At 34.5% G+C, this 21,355-nt stretch overlaps 1 protein-coding gene across 1 annotated transcript; it reads right to left on the reverse strand.

Annotated features, from left to right (window-relative positions):
• Nucleotides 1-549: 549 nt before the first annotated feature.
• Nucleotides 550-11,825, reverse strand: LOC109111172 (hormonally up-regulated neu tumor-associated kinase homolog A-like). The gene is made up of 10 exons (XM_042750292.1): nt 11,182-11,825; nt 9,226-9,518; nt 6,468-6,523; nt 5,835-5,973; nt 5,566-5,693; nt 4,359-4,494; nt 4,053-4,230; nt 3,340-3,423; nt 3,012-3,243; nt 550-1,895 (listed from the first exon to the last, which is right to left on the reverse strand). The coding sequence occupies exons 1-10, from the start codon at nt 11,395-11,397 to the stop codon at nt 1,138-1,140; spliced, it is 2,220 nt and encodes a 739-aa protein (XP_042606226.1). The 5' UTR covers nt 11,398-11,825; the 3' UTR covers nt 550-1,137.
• Between the last annotated feature and the right edge of the window lie 9,530 nt (nt 11,826-21,355).

Raw genomic sequence — 21,355 nt, forward strand, 5'->3', positions numbered from 1 at the left:
TAGGGTAGGAAAAAGAGGATGGAGGGCAAGAGGGTAGGCAATTGGATTAAGAGACGTTGATTTAAATATGATAACATATCGAATCTCATTCTTCTTCCTGAAGCAGATGGCGTTTTGTCAGTAACTGGCATAATGCTGATTACCACAAATAAATTAGAGGGAGGCACTTACAGTGGAAGGGAATTTAGGGCAAAACACTACAGGTGAATAAGGTAAAGATTTTAACTTGTAGAAATAACCGGTTTATTAATCACAGTACTTTAAGAAAATTATGAAATGTTATGTTTAAAATATGCAAATTATCTAATTAAATACGTGCTAATTTTACATTTCTCAAACAGAAATCTGAACACTGAATAAAGTCATGTTCGAAATTGTTACATTTTGTTGATATATTAGAGTTAAACATTTTTACAGAGAGGGATTTAGATATCTATTATTTTAATCACTCAATAAGTCACTCCAAAATATGGTCAAAAGACAGAAAAAAAATTTTAGTCACTCAATAAGTCACTCCAAATAAGAATAAAATTTTATATAAACCAGGTGGATGATATATGAACAAACTTCTCTGCAGAAACCTTCAGAATATAGACAGGAATAAAACTGAAAAGTTGTTGGGTTTACTGAAATTGATACATTTTGCGAAAATGACCTTTAAACATGGCCATGATTAAGTGTCAGCTGCTGATTAGGGTATTGTTTTGTTTTATATTGTCTTATTTTGTATTATATACTGTATTATTTGTATTTTACGTGTCTTTTTACTCTGTTGTAGTGATTTGGGTGTGAGAAAACATCACATTATAAATAAAATGTAAATAAAACATTTTTAAAAAGATACGTATTGTCATTGAAATCTACAGATGCAAACTGAGTGTAGTAATATAAACACTGTATTTATGTATTGTATTTTGAATGCTTTCTTTCCACTAGTCTGACATGGTAGGGATGCAAAATTGCCCAGTGCATAAAAAAAACTATGGTTTTTGCCTGTAGTGTCTTCCTTTAAATGAGGGATGAATCAAAATGATTTGTTTTGTGGTAATCAGCATTATGCCTCAAATGCAGTTGACTGAATCTGACTTGTATTGAACCCAGCATACTCCCTTTGGGAAGGCCTCAGCTCCTCAAATATCACCCGAAATCCATTCTGAGTATTTCTGTCTTTTTGTCAGATTTGTTTAGTAAAGCAGACGGAAGCATTGGTAAGTTGAGGTCTGTGACTCTGCGCTGTATAGCTGTTCGCAACTGAACAGAGTTTCTCTTCGCTGTATTACTGGGGATACCAATCCCTCCTCCCCCTCCCGTCCCTGTGTTCCTCTTCTCCTTTGCATGTCTCAGGTTTTTAATGACGAGAGCTTGTTGTCTCTGAGATGGAAACAATAGCGGTTTGGACCCATTTACTATGAAAGGCGAGAAGCCTGTGTCAGGCGTTGTGTGGCGCGTAAGACCGACCCAAGTGACTTTTCTAGGCGTTGCTTCCTTCAGCGTTCCAGTGTGACGTAGTCGAGGTAAAGGGGAGGTTTGTGTTGAGCTCTCCATGGCGCTGAGTTGGCGAGCATTGAAGGTTTTCTCTTCAATGGCCAGTAATACATCCTTAAAGTGTTGTCCCGTTCTGGGAGAAGCCCCTTTCTCGGAATAGAACGTCTGCAACTTCTCTAACCTTTCATCAGGCTGATGTTCATATTCCAGCGCTTGATATTTGTCAGAGTAAGCCGGTCTCAGATCATGTGGTTTGATTGATGTTTTCATTGTCTGGGAGTCTCTAGAGGTGTCTATCGTTACAGTGGCATCACAAGGGGCGGAGTCACAGAGTTTGGTGCCACTCCTCTCTCTGCAGGAACACTTAGGCGGTGAGACACAAAGCATCTCCTTCTCACCAGAAGTTAAGACTGAAATATACACAATTACAAATGCTGTCAGCTGAGTATGCATGGTATGAAATTTTTTAATTAAACCAAAGTTTTAATAAAGTATGGGTCCTAAATAGGGTTACCCATTTAGTTATTGCCGTGTTACAGGACAGTAGATGTGATTTTGTGGAACAGTGCAAGAAATGTTTGTGAGAGAAAAATGTACTATTATTAGACTATGTAAATATTGATGATGACTGGATGATAACATGCTTTGAATAATCATAAATAAGCTTTGTTAATGATGACCAGCTCTGTGACTGGGCCTCAAGTGACTGCCCAGGTTCAAGTGATAGGGCACAATGTAATTTACTTCACAGGACCTATTCAGGCTACGAGTGATTATTAATTTAAATGAGTAACAGGCTAGTAGGTTAAAATCACATTTTATACTAAACAAAAATCTCCTTAAATAGCCAAAAAATGTTTGTTCCTTTACAGTATTAGACTATGCAAACATTAAATGTGTTTTACTGGATTCAGTGCCAGTCATTTTTTGTTGGATTTGGCAGCTTTGAGCAGGACGTTCTTTATCCAGTACATGTCTAGAAGTAGTCCTGGCTGGTGTAGCTGTATTGAACAACTTTTAATTAGGTTTACATTAATTCTTTTGCTCCGTCTAGTTATCATCAGAGGAAAAAAAACCCTCTCTGCGAATGCATTTGTTGGTTATTTCCCCCACTCTATCTAGAACATTTTTTTTCTTTCAGTTTTTTTAATTCTATAAAATACATCAGTAATACCCCACTTGTAATTTTTTAATGTCTTGAAAAAAGGTTGCTAAATAGGACTGCAGAGGTTGTCAGGGAATTAAACGGCTTTATGCCAAACGGGTAAACTCATCTACTCACTCAATCTTTCCAACTTCTAGATTTTAAGATGAAAAAGACTGAAAGAGTTGTCTTAGTTGTGGTGATGTTGAAGTTGTACAATCGTGGTGTATTTTGTTGATAGCCTAACTTCAGCTTTTTACTTCTGACAATTGTATTTAGGCTTCAAAATTCTGAAAAAGTTTGTTGATTCATTATCTGGTTGGCCTACAAACATACACCATCGTTGCAGCACTCTCTTAGTGATATAAGAAATTAATATTACCCTTCGGAATCAGCCCATCTTGTGTCTCGACCAGTATGGCAATCTCATTAGCTGTATCCACGGGCAGGGAGGAGGGGGACTCTGCTCTGTCCACTAGACTTGGCTGCTTTGGTCTGATGGTCTCCGCTGTTCTTTTCATGCCACTCTGGACTTCTCTGTCCTGTGACTGGCTCCTCTGGGTCCTACTGACCTGCCTTGAGATCCTCTCATTGGCTGCATCACTCTGAGGACACTAGTGAAGAAATAGTTTATTAAATGTTTTGTTTAAATGATCATTTTAGACACAAATTGCAATTCTTGGATAAAGACGTATAGCTGGACGCTTCACCTGCTGCTGACTCTTTGCACTTGCGTTGCTTCTCCCTCTTGACAAGCCCTTGTTCTGAAGATTCCATTCACTGTTCTCTTCTCTCTGAGGACAGTCATTGAAATGTTAGCAGTGATCCAAAACCTAACAATTAGCCAACTTAGAAGGCATCATAGCATGTATTATGATTAGTTTTCTCCTCCAAGATGTAAGACAAAAGAAATGCTGATAAACACACTTGTATTTAAGGATGCATCAATTTTGAAATACTGATTTTTTTTTTCATGTTAAAAAAATAAAAAATATACAAATATTGACCTATATCCAATGATACTGATATACACTACTGTTCAAAAGTTTGGTTTCAGTAAAAGTCTTTTTTTTTTTTTTTTTTTTTTTTAAAGAAATCAATTCTTATTCAGCAGACATATTCAATCGATTAAAAGTGACAGTAAAAACATTTATAATGTTCTTTTGAATTTTCTATTCATCAAAAAATCCTGAAAAAACATGTATCACAGCTGAAGACTGGAGTAATGAAAAAAACAGCTTTGGCATCACAGAAATAAATTATTTTAAAACAGAAAACAGTTATTTCAAATAGTAATAACATTTGACAGTTTTACAGTTTTTACTGTATTTTTGATCAAATAAATGCAACCTTGGTGAGCATAAGAGACGACTTCTGAAAACATTAAAAACTTTATGCATAAATTAAGCATGTAACATTTTACCTTCATGGTCCTCACTACTTTCTGATGCCTAGAGAGTTTTTTCAGCAGTAGATGGTAGCAAGCCAAAATGGTTGATGGCTTGTTACTGATAACAGTGTGGATGATATCAGACAGACTGTAACCTAGAGATTCAGTCATGTAGTTTAACACTGCTGTATTCAGATCCTCAGGACACAGCCTAAAAAAGTAACAAAGAACCCACATACACAGATATCAGGAAATGCTGAATTGATTCTTCAAGATGTTTATGTCTTTTTGTGCATCTCTCTGTCTGTTCCTTAGAATTAGATTTCATTTTACAGGTACCTGTTTTTATGAGTGACAGTATGAAGGGGTCTTTTGGCATAACCCTCATTCAACCATTTATCCTCCATTGCTGCTTTTATTGTTGGCCTTTTTGCTGGTTCTGGCTCCAGGAGAGACAAGACAAACTGTACAGCCGCTAGAGAGAAATAAAGAACGAGAACACTGACATCTTGACACTGCTAAATGAGTCTTAAAACTCTGTTTTAACCTTACACAGAAGATCTCAACACTGATTTGTCAGAGAAGTGTATGTGTGTGTCCGACCCAGACTGAACTTCTCAAGGTTTCTCTTACAGAAGGCCAGATCAGATTTAAGAAGCACTTTGCTCCCCTGTTCCACCTTCTCAACCTGGGGGGGAGACAGATCAGAGTGCCAGTTTGGCACTGCGCTGGCTGTGTGTGTGTGTACTGAGGTGAGGCTAGTGTTTGTGTCAGCAGACAGTGACGATCACATTTACTCATTCACTTAGACTGCCATTACAGGCAGCCTCAGGATGCCAACAAAACTCACAAAATGGCATACCGTAAACTTCTATGATAATTCATTTCCATCATACTTTATCCACAGCACTGACTGTATCAGTAATAACAAACTGCATCTGTACCATTAAATGTTTCCTTCACTTTTATGTTCTTCTTTTTAATAAACAATGTATGCGCGGGTTCAGAGAAACAAGAGGTAATTCACCATACGTGATGTACAAACTGCGTAATGATCTAGTGTAATCTGCAACCCAATCGGGAAACCCGGCCGGGTTCTGTTCCACTAGCAGACATTTTGCATCATCATGTTTGTAGTGCATCTATTTTTGCGACTGGTGACTATACTCTGTTATTAAAATTCATGATAATTAATATTAATGTGCTGGATCAGATGATCTTTGAAATGCACCACTGCTCTCCACACCTTTTATCTCTCATTCTTTCTAATGCTCTCTTTCTGTATCTCGTCTTGATGAAAAAACCTATGTGTGTGTATGTTTATATATATATATATATTTTTTTTTATATATATAGTGTGTGTATGTTTATATATATTTATGTTGATCTGGTTAATAAAAATTTTTTATTATGTTTTAATAAAAATGCAAAAATGTTTCTGTGAGGGTTAGGTTTTTGGCAATTATTAAAAAAAAAAAAAAACTAACATTAGTAGGTTAATAAAAAATGAACATCTTTAGAAAGTCAGTGGAAAGTGTGTGTTTACCTTTGCTGATGTCTGATGGTATCGCACTGATTTCTCCATTCACCATTTTCAGATGAAGCTGCTTAATATTGAAAGGCTCCACCGTAAATGGCAGAGTGCCAGTCAACATGGCAAACATGCTCACACCCCTACACATACACACAGAAACACATACACAGTCTTCATTAACTACCAGCATTAAAAATAAACCCATCTTCATTTAAAAAAAAAAAAAGTTAATGTATACTACATACATATGGAAGACATCAACATATACTTTGTGTACTCACACAGACCACACATCCACTTTAGGCCCGTATTTCCTGTGGGCCAGCAGTTCAGGAGCTGCATAAGCAGGACTGCCACACTGAGTGTTCAGCAGCTCCAGAGAGAGAGAATCTGTCTTCAGAGTGTTACTCAGACCAAAGTCTGCACACAAACACACTCATATGTTAGTGTACATGCATACATTATACTGATACAGAAACTTTAAATAGCAGACTATATGCAGACTAATTATAAATAGCTTTTTTCTTTCTCAGACATTTTTGAAATTAGGTTTTAAGAATAATATACAAATCATACAGATTTCAGAAGCATTAAAATGAAATACGTGAATACAAGGATGAAGGAGACAGAGAACCATGGAACGGACTCATTCAGTCACATTACAGCGATTATACCCATATCATGAGTTGTGATATTCCTCATTTGTAAGTGGCTTTGGATAAAAGCGAAGCGACTTATTGTAAATGAGATGTGCCTTCTGTGTGCTTATGTTTGTAACCGTAATGGTTGGTCATTCTCAGAGGTCAAAGGTCAAGCTACTGATGTATTATAATAGGAATGCTTTGACAAAAACTTTCCTCAGTTTAAAAGATGTACATTTATGTAAAAAGGCTCCAACAGCAAGACACACTCACCTACTATCTTAATGTTGTTGTGCTCATCCAGCAGGAAGTTCTCAATCTTCAAGTCCCTAGTTAACAAACAAAATTCACAGATAAAAAAAAAAAAATAATAAAAAAACATACAGTGGGGTAATTCTGATACCACACTCTAAACTAAACCTAGTTTTTTACTTCTGCATAAAAATAAATTTTAATTTTTCATTTAAATTTTATTTCTTGTTTTAGTAGTGTTACATTATGTGCTTTTGTCATTTTAGTTATTTTTATTTTTTTAAATTTTTTTGTATTTCCATTTAATTAAATTTTTATTTACATTTTAGTTTTAGGAATTTAAGTACTAGAAACATTTTTAATTTGAATTTTAGTGTAGATTTTTCATTTTAATCTAGATCATAAACATTTAATGTTCATGTTTTATTTCATTTTATTCTCACCAAAAGCACATTTTTAGTAGTTTTAGTTTTAGTTAACAGTAACAACACTGTTCTCCATAGAAGCACAAAATGCTTTTAGGACCAACTTTCACTCAGATTTTAATTATGATAATACAATGTATTAAACTAGAAAAAAATCATGCAAAATAGATGCATTTTTTTTTACCAGTGTTCTCATATTTTGGGACCCTACTTTTCACATATACTGTACATATATACAAATACCCATATGGGTCCAGCTGAAAGGGGAACTCAGATCACCTCACTTCATGTGTGGAAATACATGACCAGCCAAGAACCCCTTACACAAAATGTAATGAAAAATGTGAATTAAGAGGGGATTTGTATTAAAGAACAGAGCTACGAGAGTTATTGTTAGTGATATCACAGCTTGGTGGTCCTGGATGTTCAGTCATTCTGCCAAGTTTTACTTTTACACTCTCCCCTCTCTTTTTTCTTTTATCTTACCCCCGCCTTCTCCCTTTCTTTCCACTTCATAATAAACACTCACACTCACTTTGACGACCGCACGCTCCTCACATTTAATATGAAATTGTATGAAAAGCCTATAAAAATATCATAGCCCTCAAAGTTATTTTCATTTCTCTCCATTTTTACTGACATGGCTGACATCTCAAAGCCCAGTGGGCGGCCTAATGTTCCTCAACTCACACACACATACAGATGCTGTCCCAAAAATGTCCAAAGTACAAAGAAAAGTTGAATAACTATTTTAAATCTGCCCATATTAAAGTTCTCTGACAGACATGACGTGTATTAGGGGAAAACTGGACCGCTGTCCAGCAGTTTGACTGGGTTTTTGGGGTATTATTAATGTGTCGTTCAGAGAGGTTAGTAGAGACAGACTCAGAGGCATAAAGTGACTGTTTGTGGAGCCAGTTGATAAAATAGTTTGATTTGGGTTGATTAATGCCATTCGAAGTGGATGAACTTTTGAACTGAAATGGACATGAACCCACATGCTCCCTTCGTTACCATAGGGACTGTATATGTCGACTTACCATGCGGGTAGTCAAGTGTGTGTGTATGTGCGTGTAGGCTGATGAACATCTTTGATCCTTGACACACTCTAAAAAAGGCCCTTTTCTGAGGGCATTGTGTGTGACAGACCTCAACATTATGAAGCTTCATCCTGGGACTCCATTAGTAAGGAAGTCAGTGAATGATGTGTTAACCATAGTGGCTCTGGCTAATGATGTCATGAGAAGCTAATGGCATTCCCACTCTTGCCTCAATTAGGCTTTCCTGCCATACCAAAGAACCATACACACACAAACACTCACGAGGACACACCTTAGAATTCTACTGTTTTTATATATTATATAATTAATTTGTATATTTATACATTAATCTAACTATACTACTACAGACTAACTATAACCTACCCCTAAAGAACATAAGATATTGTTAAATGTATTATATACATTTAAAAAAAAAATGCATTTATATTATCAAGATAAAGTAATTTGATATAAATTATGTAAAATTATAAGAATAATTATATAAAAATCACAAATTAAAAATAAATAATATATAATAAATAATTATAATTATATATATAAATTATATATAATAAAATCAAATTTAATTTGAAATGATTTTAAAAAATAATGTTTATTATAATCCTTATTATTAATAATTACTTGTATTAAAAATCTTTAATGTATCAAATTTAAGTATACCCACACACAATTATTTTTAAATCTTATATTGTTTTTATTTTCTATATTTTTTATATTAACGTTAATCTAATTATAAATACTATAGAGTAACTATAACACTATAAGACAGAAATGGATTTATTGATGAGCTAATGAATAAACAACTAATTTAACATTTGAAATAAATTTATATAAATAAATTTAATAAATGTATTTAATTTTCTACTTTTGTAATTGTAGATATTTTTGTAAATTTTATACTAAAAAAAGTATTTATAAATATTTAGTTTTCTTATTATAAATATAAGATGCTATATTTTTATATTAGTAATATTTAATAGTTTTTATTTATTTATTGGATTTTTTTCCTCAAAAAATCCCCAGACTACAGGCAAGTAAATCCACACACATATACTTGCTCTTTGATTTCATCCATTTCCACACACACTTCTCTCCTCTATGACACGCAGCACTTCATTATTTTAAGGCTCTTATACCTATAATCCGCTATAGAGCTTAGCACCCTCTCAGCGTTTTCCTTTCTTTTTTCCTAGTGCTACCCCACTAACCCTACATCCCTTACATACATAAGATCTCAACACTTCATTTTTGTGGGTCCAATTGTGTCATTGTGCAAGAATTTCCTCTCATTACCTGTGAACTATCCCGTGCCGGTGCAGGTGTTCCACTGCAGACAGTATCTGGCGGGTGTACCTACGGACCTCTCTTTCCTCCAGCCGTTTGCGTTCACAGATTCGATCCATAAGGTCTCCTCCTCCACATAGCTCCATGGCCATGTAGTAGCAGTTCTCCGTCTCCAATGTCTCCAGCAGCAAGACGATGTTCGGGTGGTGGATCAGCTGATGAATCCGGGGTTCACGCTTCATGTTTTTTAAAACGTAAGAATCCTGACGAGCCTTTTTCTTATCTATCACCTTGATCGCCACCTGACAGACAGTGAGAGAAACAGAGTCATTATCTGTCATTTTAGTATCAACTTTGTCTCAGATGTTTCTCTTAAAATTTATTAGAAGAAATTAAGATATACAGTAAGTTGGAAGAGCCGTAAAATTAAATCTGAGAAGTGGATGGCTTTATTTACTCTTTTTAATCAATCTTTATTAACCTCATTGCTGTCTAGGACAAAAAAAAAAAATCAAAAGATCTCACTTGATTTTTATTTTCTATGGGACATTTTTCCTGTGAAAATGTCTATAGTATTTGGTATATTATATCAAAACTTAGTGATTTAGTTTAGTTTGCTGTGTTTAATGGCAGAGCTGTAGCATGGCACAAAGCTCAGAGTCCCTCTCTTTAACTCCATGATAATAATTTACATTCTGAAATTCTAGGACTGAGCTGGGGGTGATGTGTGCTTGTGTATCACCACAGCAACCTGTTCAAGAAAACAGAGTGGTCGGGAAGGGCTCAGTGATGTGCATAAGAGCTGGTAACATACACACGCACACAGGCCGCAATTACTGACCCATGAAAGCTCAGGTCACCACAGTGAGAAGAGGAGGACTCCTCTCTCTCTCTCTCTCTCTCTCTCTCTCTCTCTCTCTCTCTCTCTCTCTCTCTCTCTCTCTCTGTTTGTCTGTCATGATGAACCCAGAGGTTTTCCAATTTCCCCAGAACATTTCTAGGCATATACTAGATTTTCTATAATGATACTGACATAAGATATAATGGGGGAAAAAAGGAAAGATATTAACAAATGTATTGAATTTAATTTAAACTGAGTTTTTGAATGATTATTTTTAATATAAATAATATTTGTAATATAATTATTAGGTTTAATATTAATAATAATTGTATTGATTTATAAACATATTTATTAAATCCAAAATGTATCCCCAAACGATAACTAAGTAAACTCACATGCTCAATTTTTAGGCATCTTATATAAGATAATCTGTATCGATATTGGCAATATAATGTATTCATAAATAAATAAATACTAATACATTTTTAAATAAACATAAATTTTGTAATTTATATGTAAACACACAATATAATCATATGCAATTACAGTCACATGATTTATCTAAAATACCATGACAAATGATTTTTCACTCATCTTTCAATAACACTAAAGTAGGCACATGTGAAACATTTTACAGCAAATAACTGTAAAGTACAATTTCTGCAGGCTCTAAACGCAAATCACTGAAACAATGACAATCATACCATTACAAATCCCTACAAACTATTATAAACAAAGACATCTGTTATAACTCAGCCACCAGTGAAGTCTGCAGACAAAATACACACTATTTAGCATGCTAAAAATTCATCAGATCTATTACACAACCAAAATAAATACCGAAACACTACTGAATGACAAAACATCAACAGCCAACGCACAATTCATGATCACTCCTCCTCTCCCAAACATAAAGTGCCTTTTATAATAATAAATTCCTCTAACAGTGTTCGTGTGTTCGTGTGGATGGATTATTACTGCGGTGACGGAGTCGCTATGAAAGCTGAGAGAGCGAGACAGCATGAAAAATGGATGACAGCCCTTCAGCACACCGATGACTGACACCCTTAGTGTGTGACACTGTGCCTTTGATTGACAGGCGTCTGCGTGTAAGAGACTGTTACCTTCTCTCCTGTACTGATGTGCATGCCCAGCATAACCTTGGCGAATGAGCCCTTGTTGATCATTTTGCCCACCAGGTAACTGCCCACACGCTTAGTGTGAGGAAAGTTTTGGAGTAGGTCACGGGGCACTTTTCCAAAGCAGGGAGTTGCCGCCTGCTCCAGCTCCCCTGAATCTGTCATGCTCCCATCCAGAGATGACTTCAACGCAGCCGGCATGATGCCAGTGATGCCCGTCTGTTGGTTGGCGAGAGAGGGAGGGCATGTGTGAGGGAAGCCGGTCTCATTGGTTCTTCTTTTGCTGTTGGTGTTTGTCTTGTCAATGAGGAGAATATCCAGTCTTCCCTCTTTTCATGTGTTTTTCTATAGTCCAGATGCTGATCCACAATCACATGCTGTGTGTTGGGACCAGGTTTCTGTCTTTTACTTGTCTCTAGCCTCAGCTCTACCTCGCTTTATCTCTCTTTTTCATCTAGACTGTCTCTTTTCTGTCCAATGGAAGGTTCTTCTGTCACTCTGGTTAGTTCATGCACCCTTGTCTTTGTGTGTGTGTGTGTGTGTGTGTGTGTGTGTGTGTTGGTAGATAATTAACTGTATCTGGTCTCAGGTTGATGCTGTGAGCCTAGCGTAGTGAGAGGACACACTACACCGTAATGACCCCCCACCTACACACACACACACATACACACACACAGAACCTAAACTTGAAAAAAAAAAACAGTTCCCAAAAATTATGTTAAAAAGTCCTAAAATATACTATAAGCACAAAAGCATGTTTTTTTACTGTATTTACTTCTATACTTCTACTCATTTTATACTTATTTCTACTATTTTTAAGCCTTAAAATTTGTTGATATAACTTCATGTGTTTAAAGTTTGGGTATATTAAAAATATAATATAATATAATATAATATAATATAATATAATATAATAATAATATAATATAATATAATATAATATAATATAATATAATATAATATAATATAATATAATATAATTAGTGCAATCAATCGCATCCAAAATAGTTTTTGTTTACATAATATATGTGTGTGTACTGTGTATATTTATTATGTATATATAAATACACACACGTTGTCTTTATGTGTATTTGATATTATTTAATTTTTTTTTATATGCATTATGTATTTTTGTATTATTGTTTTTTTTTTTATGTATATATTTTTTTAAATATAATTATTTTTCTTAAATATATATATGCATGTGCATTTATATATACATAATAAATATACACAGTAAACACATATATTATATAAACAAAATATTTTATTTTGGATGTGATTATCGTAATCATTTGACAGGTTTAAATATTAAATATAATATATATTTCCTTTTATATATTTTTCATATATTTTCTTCTGTCAGATGAATTATTTTCCTTTATTTTTATGGGAAACTTAACATTTAAAGATTCCTTATATTACTTACATTATTTATTATATTACTAATTTTTTTTTTTCAAAAGTATTTTAATTAGATTTTGTATGTGTTATTTGTATATGTTAGTCCATAGTATTAAATTAATAAATAAATATGAAAAAAATATATTTTTAACAAAAATTAAATACATATACAGTATGACACATGAAGCACATTTTTTAGATACCTGTCAAAAGATTTTTACAGCATAGAAAAAAAAAAAATCACACTTTATCAGCCAACATATTTTCATTTTCAATAATTTTCATATATTGTTAGAATAACATTCTTTTTGTAGCTTGTCTCTCAAAGGTCCAGTAATATATTTCTTGGATATCATCAACAAAGACTAATATCCTCTTCCACACTAGAAATTAAATCACGAAGGAAATAAACACCCCATTAATCACACAGTCTCCTATTGCCCAGTAATAATCTTTGGATATTACAATAACTCAAAAAGCAACATCATCCAATAAAGCAGCTTCTAAAACCTCTTGAATGAGGCGGTCAGATTTAATTGGTTAATAACGACATGCTGTAATGAGGGGCTTGTCAATGCGACCATCACTTGAGATCCTGTTATGACAATGGAAGAAACAGACAGATTGATATTAATATCATAAATGGCTTTAGAAAGGGAAGTACACATCTATGTGATTGGTTTTGGCCTTGGACCAGAGTGTGTTAGTAGGGGTCTGTGTGCTTGAATGAGAGGCTATTGTTGGATAAGTGTCTGGTTGGGGTCAGGTTTCTTTATTTCTTATTCGCTCACTCCATTCATCCACCGGAGAGGGAGATGAACTGAGCAGCAAGGGGCTGGAATCTGAGACCACCATACTACACAAACACACACACACACACACACACACACACACACACACACACACACACACACACACAGAGTCATATATTATATACATTGCAGCACAGTAAAAAAACTCTCATTCATTTCTACTCTATCCACTCTGAGGAAACAAAGAGAGACCCTAAAGCTGTGTGTGCATGAGCCTCAAAAGTTTAATATTCATGGTTCAAAGCAGGCCATGACAACAAGAGCCAGAAAGTGCAAACACACAGATGCTCAGAACAGAACGCCTTGCGTTCACCCCGAAAGTATGTGTTCCAGCCTTGAGGCTTTGGCAAAACACTGCGCGGTCAAATTAATAGTGCTGAAAACCTCTGTCCATTTCCTGCTCTGTAAGAAACCAATCCCCAGCAATCCATTAAAGCATATCTTTTAACTATATATAATTTTTTAAGAGTGTTGTGGAGTATATGTGTTATAATGCTAATCTTCATGAGGAGGTCTCATAGCAGGATGTCAGCAGAAACATTGCTGTGCAAAATGCACTATCATTGTGATAATTTTAGTGAGGAGGTTTCAGAAAAGCATAGCTGGTGGTTCAAACAAAGCAGATACATGTGCAGTCTGTTTTCTGTTATTAAAAGGTGCTAATAAAAGGATTAATAGGAGACTTTTATGTTCATCAGAAAAAAAGTTAACCAGTTTTGGAACAACATGAGGATGTAAGTAAATGATTCACTTGTAACATTTAAAATTGTTGATTTGGGATATATTTTTTTTTATTTTATTTATTTTTTGACAGATTTGAATTTTTATAATAAATAAAATGTTTGTTAAATAATATTGTATAATTTATCATATATTATAAACATTTAATAATTTAGTATAAAATAATTATTAATATATAAATTTACTGATAATTAATGATAATTATTTATTATTATTAGAAGATAATTATCAGCTTATCTGTATCAGACAGAATATTAATCGGTGCATTATGCCCAAAAATACAGAGACATTTCTTAAAATATCTCCCAAAGAAAACAAGAAATATATACAGTTTTATGTAGAACAACATAAGGAAGGTGAATAAACGATGACAGAATTGTAATTTCTGGGTGAACAATTCCTTTAAGCTTGCATAAAGCATACAGCACGTTCTCTCAACAACATGTCAGCCTTGATCAGAATGAACAAGTACTAACAGTTGTGAAGACTGCCCTCTTGTGGCCAAAGAAGCACAGAATTATACATTATATTATGAAATACTTTAATTTATTCGTCTTTTTTCATATTTTGCTAAATAGCTATTTTCCCCCCAGTAAATATAAATAAATTATATATATATATATATATATATATATATATATATATATATATATATATATATATATATATATATATATATATATATATATATGAGTGTGTGTGTTTCGATGAATCATATATGATATGGATACCATCAGCAAATTTGTTTAATATTTCATTACATGCCTGACTCAAACACAAAGTCCTAATCATATAAAGTCCTGATGAAGACTTAATTAAAAAAACAACACCTTCATTGACTGCCAGCATCACAGCTTGTTTAGAGGCCTAGTGCTGTCAACAGAACACTCCACAAGAAAGACCAGGAAAGCAAATAAAACTGAGGAACAGAGACAGAGATTTGCCTGTCTGTAAGCTTGTAGATGGGATCGACTTTAAACCATAATTGCATTGAAAATGCTTCAACACAGCTAATGAAGACCTGCTGCGCGCACACACACACACACACACACACACACAAACACACAAAGCGTAACATGGGGCAGGGTGATGACAGCAGTGAAGTGAAGCAGTCATTTCCTGAGCACCATGGCCAGATGTCTCACACACTACGTCCCCTCATCTAATTCCGCTCACACACACACTGGTGTGTAATAAGTCAGACATTTAGCTCTCATTAATACCAATACAAGGGTCACTCAGACACAGCTGCTCGGCAAAACTTCATTATGATGTCCCGCTAAAGGTTAAACCGCACTATTTGTGGACAGAGTTGGATAAAATAACACAGAATGATGTTTTAGTGAGTGTTCTGAGTGGTGCGTGTGTGTTTGCATGTGATGCAGTGAGTGGCTTAATTACTGTGTGCTAATGAAAAGCTGTGTGTGAGTTTGTGAGCAACTCAGTTGGTGGAACTGCCATGCTACGCTCACAGCTCGTAAATTGCACACCTTCTAAAGGATGTGGGCTGTTGCTTGTGTGTGTGTGTGTGTGTGTGTGTGTGTGTGTGTGTGTGTGTGTGTGTGTGTGTGTGTGTGTGTGTGTGTGTGTGTGTGTGTGTGTGTGTGTGTGTGTGTGCGCGCGCGCGCAAAAAGCTAAAAGCACAGATTTTAGGGCCCAAATCAACAGAGTGCAACTGCAGTAAAAATCTCCTTAGAGATTAGTTGGTGTATAGTGGATGTTATTCGGGATTGTTAGAGCGAATGATGTGCTAACGTGGATGTGCTGTACCAGATGTGAAAATGTTAAACTTAGATAAATACAGCATTAATCATCTTAAGAATGCATGTGGATGTGAAAAATAGAGACTATTCTATTACATATGGGAAAACTTTCATAAACCCCAGATGTTTGAGAGTCATCCATGTTTTGAGCCATTAGAATGTTTCTCTGTAGTTTCCAGAAGAGGGCACTAGAGAGAAACTCATCTTCTTTTATTTCCTTTAAAACTTTGGGAGAAAATTAGATATAGATATAGATGTAGAGCATAGCTTTCTTTTGATTATAAACATGAGCGGTAGCATACTAGCGAACCTTTGTTTGAGTAAAAAAATTTTTTCCCTGTTTTAATAAATACTGAAAGATTTTTATTTTATATTTGATTTTAGTTCATTTGTTTCTATACTTTTATTGCATGTTTTCATTCCTTTTCTGGATGTCACTTGTCCTAATATAAAACTAGGATTAGTATCTCATGGTTTTCTAACATCTAAACAGGTCAAAAATGAATCAAACAGCACAAAAGAGTTAGTTAATACTTACAAATTCATTGTTGTTTGGATTGGAGCTGCATCCTAGTCCTGTAACATAAATCATTTGACACAATTCATTTTGTGGTGACTGTAAAACTCACGCTAAAACAAGCCATTGCTGGATTAGCTTTCTTCAATGATTCACACTCTGAACAACACATAATAATGCAGCTTTTAAGTTTCTCTAGGAAATCATTCTAAAAGGGCAAACTTAGAACAAGAAAGGGGGTTCTGTTCTGTGCTTTTCATTAATTGCACACGCAAAAAACAGTGTTTATACCCCTCATGCCTTGTTTCATGGCCATTCTGTCACTGATTAGCAGCAAGCTGTGACAAAAGCATTCTTCATGCAAAAAACCTTCCCAAAAAATGACATCCATTTCTCCATAAACGTCCCTGACTGTAAATTCACAATTATTTGACTCTCTCTGCCTCATTTTGAACACGCAGATTTTATTTTTTTTACCACAATACCAGTGATTTCCTGCTCATATGGTCATCCATGCACCCAAAGTCAACAGCAGAGAGACCGTACAGCATAATAGATGTGTTTTATGGAAAGGGTGTTATATTAAGTTTAATAGCAGTGTGCGGTGGGCTAATGGCTGCCTTTGGCTTCCCTCCTGAAAATAGAACTGAGGGTGGGTTTGGAGGGATTTCTCTGTATGTGTGTCCAAGTGAGAGAGAGATGTATATGGACAGTTCTAGATATAGAATATGCAAACAGATTTAAAAAGTGTGTGTGACACATGAAAACTGCATGGAATGAATGAAAGGGAAAAGACCATTTAGCTGCTTGGCTTTTAATAAGCATTTAGAGCTATAGCTAATGGGGACATAAAAAAATAAAAATAAATAAATAAATAAAAAAAATAATATATATATATACACGCACACACACATGACTTTATATTGCAGAATAAATGTTCACCTCTCTAAATGTTTGGCAGTAGTTTAGTAATCCCAGCGTTTATCCGTCTTGTAACCTGTGATCTGATGTTTACGCGATTTGGGCTTTGGGGTTTGTATGTGTGAATGGTCGATAATGGCCTATAATATATTGTAGCCCACTCTTAATTTAGAGGCAGTTTTAAAGGCGCATGAAGGCAAAGCAGTAAAATATTCCCCCTGCGCTGTGCTGAGCAACGCCTTTATCAACCTCCGTCCCACCCTCCATTTAGAAAGACTTGCTTATTTTAAGAAAAAAAATCTAAATGCTCTTCTGAATGATTGACTCTTCTATCTATCTTCTTCGGTCCATTTCTCTGTCTCTTTGTCTAGCTCCCTTTGTTTTCTTTCTTTAACTAACCTGCATCATTTTATCAGAAGTGGCCTGAAATGAAGTGCTAAGTGTCGGGTTTTATTGAAAGGAAACAGACTGGAACAACACGTGTGTTTTCTCAGGCCTGTAAAGACTCCTCTGCTCCTCAGGCCAAATTCTTACATATGAATTACAACCTGTGTACTGATGAGTCCTCACTACAGACTCATTCCTGCTGAGAGAGAGTACTTGAGCAGGAGAGATGAGAGATGGCTTGAAATGTACTGTTAATGAGCGTGCGTGCATGCACGTGTGGTTGCTGAAATCATTAATGCATGGTGGTGTTAACAAAAATCTGGTCTTAATTTGCCAAGATTTGTGCCGTTTTAATGTACACATTAAATGTGTTGCCAAACTTAACAGCAGTCATGCAAGCGTCCGTCTGCTCCACTGAAAAAAAGATTCCTGCTAATCTGTCATTAACTGTAAATGAGTGTATGAAATTTTGTGAGAATGCCTTTCGCTGCAGACACAGAAAAGTGTACATAAAGATGTTTACATTCCATATGTAAGCATATAAGTACATAGAAAAAATATTTTTAATTAATAAGAAAAGGAGTGATATAACATAAAAATCACGGTTTTGTTCACATTTAAATTTAAAACCTAACAAGCTTTTTTTTTAAGAAATTCTGCTTATGCTGTCTTCTCCTAAAATAAGTACCACTAGGTTTAATATAATAGAAATACATTCAAATATAATTTTTATGTGTATCCAAATATGTTTTTGAAGCCTCTATATGCAATATGCATTTGACAATTATGCAGTTGGTAAATTAATAAAAATATTAAATACAACAACTACATAATGATAATAGTATTACAACCACATATATTATAACAATATTTGAATTTTAATGAATAATAATATGCATATATTTGTTATTTATTTTCAGATAACACTTGCTGCAAAATGTTTTGTGTATATTTGTATATATATATATATATATATATACACATACACACACACACACACACACACACACACACACACACACATATATATATATATATATATATATATATATATATATATATATATATATATATATATATATATATATATATATATATATATATATATATACATATATATATATATATATATATATATATATATATATATATATATATATATATATATATATATTCTTTTTTTTTTAATTGCCCTTAAACATGTGTTTTGTGTGTATATTTAAATGCAGTGCCTTATAAACTCCTCTGTTCCCAGTCTTTCTTCTTTTTTCAGCACATGGTTTCAAGATACGGTCGGCCATCCCACATCAAACCTGAACTCAGCAGCTGGCCGTGTGGTTAAAGAGCATGTGTGTTGAAGGGTGATGGTTGCCAAGGAACCAGTATTTAATAAAGTCATCGGGTCTAATATGGGGAAGAAACCGCAGCTCAACTCAAAGCATGAGAAATCGACGAATGCCACCCCCACATCCGCATTCACTTTTCTCTCACTCTCACTCAGTGAACACTGTGCTGCTGCTGTAAACACATCTATAAGAGAAGTACCATGACACTGCACTGTTAACCTCTGCCAAAATTCAGGATGGGAAATGCTTCATTTAGATAGAACAATCATGAGAAATGTGTTCATTTAGCTCTGCTTTAGAGTTTATGTGTGTGTGTGTGTGTGTGTGTGTGTGTGTGTGTGTGTGTGTGTGTGTGTGTGTGTGTGTGTGTGTGTGTGAGTTTTCACTGTCTGATATTTCTGTGTGTTATGTTGTTAATGGCACACCTTGTTTGCCAGGCAGAAAAAGCCAATTAAAAGCAACTTGTGTTAAACTGGGACCATTTTCAGTGGTACGCCTCCAGGACCCACAAAAACGATCTTCAATGTGTGAGTGTGTGTCTGTGTGGGATGGGGATTTACACCTCACTAATGATGTGTGAGTTTAATACTCGTAGCTGTTTTCAGCTTCACATGCAACAGGTTAACACCTTCAGTGCCACGGCTGGTGAACAGAATGTACACTCTGAACTGTTTTTACACTATAACAAAAGTTATAACAAATATGAGCAGTAAATCTGCAAATTATATCACTATTCGTTATTATAGATCAGAAAACTAACCCGTAATTTTTATAACTAAAGAATATATTTTAAGATTAACAGCTTCTTATGTGATTTATGTGGCAAGAGTATTGAGACTGATGCATATATATCTACTAAAAACTTGGTTATCTATCTATCTATCTATCTATCTATCTATCTATATATATATATATATATATATATATATATATATATATATATATATATATATATATATATAATTTACTAAACATGTCATCTTCTTTGATATAGTTTGATACATCTATCCCCACTTTTTAGGCCTTTCTTGACATATTCAGAAATGCATTCGGATCATTTCCGTATGAAATTTTCAAAGAATAAAAACTTTGGGGAATGAAATTTCTTAGAGTTTCCTGCTTACTAACTCCAAAATATTTCTTTTACATTTTGAAATTTATATTGAATATTCTGTCAATTAGTCAGACATATTTTTTTTATTTTGTTGCAAAATGTAAGTATATTATTGCCTAGCTCTTTATTTAAATCTTGATATGTAAGTATGTTTTACTTTATCCACATACATACAGTATATTTAGATAGGTTGATATATACTATATAGCATACCGCAACTTCTTGAATGCTTGCATGGACGCAAAATGTAAACTATATTATCAGTGACCTCTAATCTACTAAATGAGACTAAGGCATAGCGATACTAGATATTATAACATCAACATCATGATTTTCTGTAAAGATGCTTTGTATTGTAAAAGATGATCTATATTGTAAAAAGCGCTATACAGTACAAATAAACTTGACTATTAAATACACAACTGAAGGAACTGAAAGAATATAATTACCTGCTGCACGAATATATAAAAACAACAAAATATATGAAAAATGTAGCAAAGTAGTAAATTGGATAGAAGTCAGTATTATTTATGTATATAACCCTTATTTATAAACAGTTAAATGATATATGTTCTATTTTTCTGATTCTGTTTAAGAGAAAGGAAGGTAAATTCTGTTATTGGAATCAGGTCACTGATTAAATACAGTGAGGTTAAATGGAGTAAGACTGGCTGCGAGGAACATCGTTAGCACATTGGCATGACGGACTCCAGTAATTAGGGGGTGTGGCTTCAATTCACCAATCACCCTGCTGTTTTTGGTGCTTCCTGCTGATTTACAATGTGCAGACTAAGATGTGGCTGTTTTAGCAGGTCATAACTCGCTACACACACATACACAGACACATTGGCTAAATGAGTGCTAAGTGCACACACACACCAGGCTTACAGATGCCAGATGCACACACTCTCCACACCGGCTTCACCTGGCTGTTTTTTGTTCCGTCTCACACTTTTCCTTCCTTTGCAAATCCCAGAGTGAAAACAGAGGCCAGTATACCAAGTCCTTGTGAATAGCTGGACAGTGACCTGGGCTGCAGGGAGCTGAGGAGAAAAAGGAGAAGAGGGGTAATGAGGCTACAGCTTCATGTTGTACTGGTGTTAATGTGCTGATCAGTTGTTTTTTTAGTAGCAAACTGAGTAAGGGAAAACTTC

The sequence above is a fragment of the Cyprinus carpio genome, chromosome B23, assembly GCF_018340385.1.
Source record: "Cyprinus carpio isolate SPL01 chromosome B23, ASM1834038v1, whole genome shotgun sequence".
NCBI classification, from domain to species: domain Eukaryota; kingdom Metazoa; phylum Chordata; class Actinopteri; order Cypriniformes; family Cyprinidae; genus Cyprinus; species Cyprinus carpio.

Excerpts from the sequence above, each read along its gene's own strand:
- LOC109111172 (XM_042750292.1), bottom strand. The coding sequence starts at position 11,397 with ATGCCGGCTGCGTTGAAGTCATCTCTGGATGGGAGCATGACAGATTCA. Across the intron at positions 5,694-5,834 it reads AAAGTGGATGTGTGGTCTGT|GGGTGTGAGCATGTTTGCCA; the intron begins GTGAGTACACAA and ends GTGTATGTGTAG. Across the intron at positions 4,495-5,565 it reads ACCATCAGACATCAGCAAAG|CGGCTGTACAGTTTGTCTTG; the intron begins GTAAACACACAC and ends ATTTCTCTCTAG.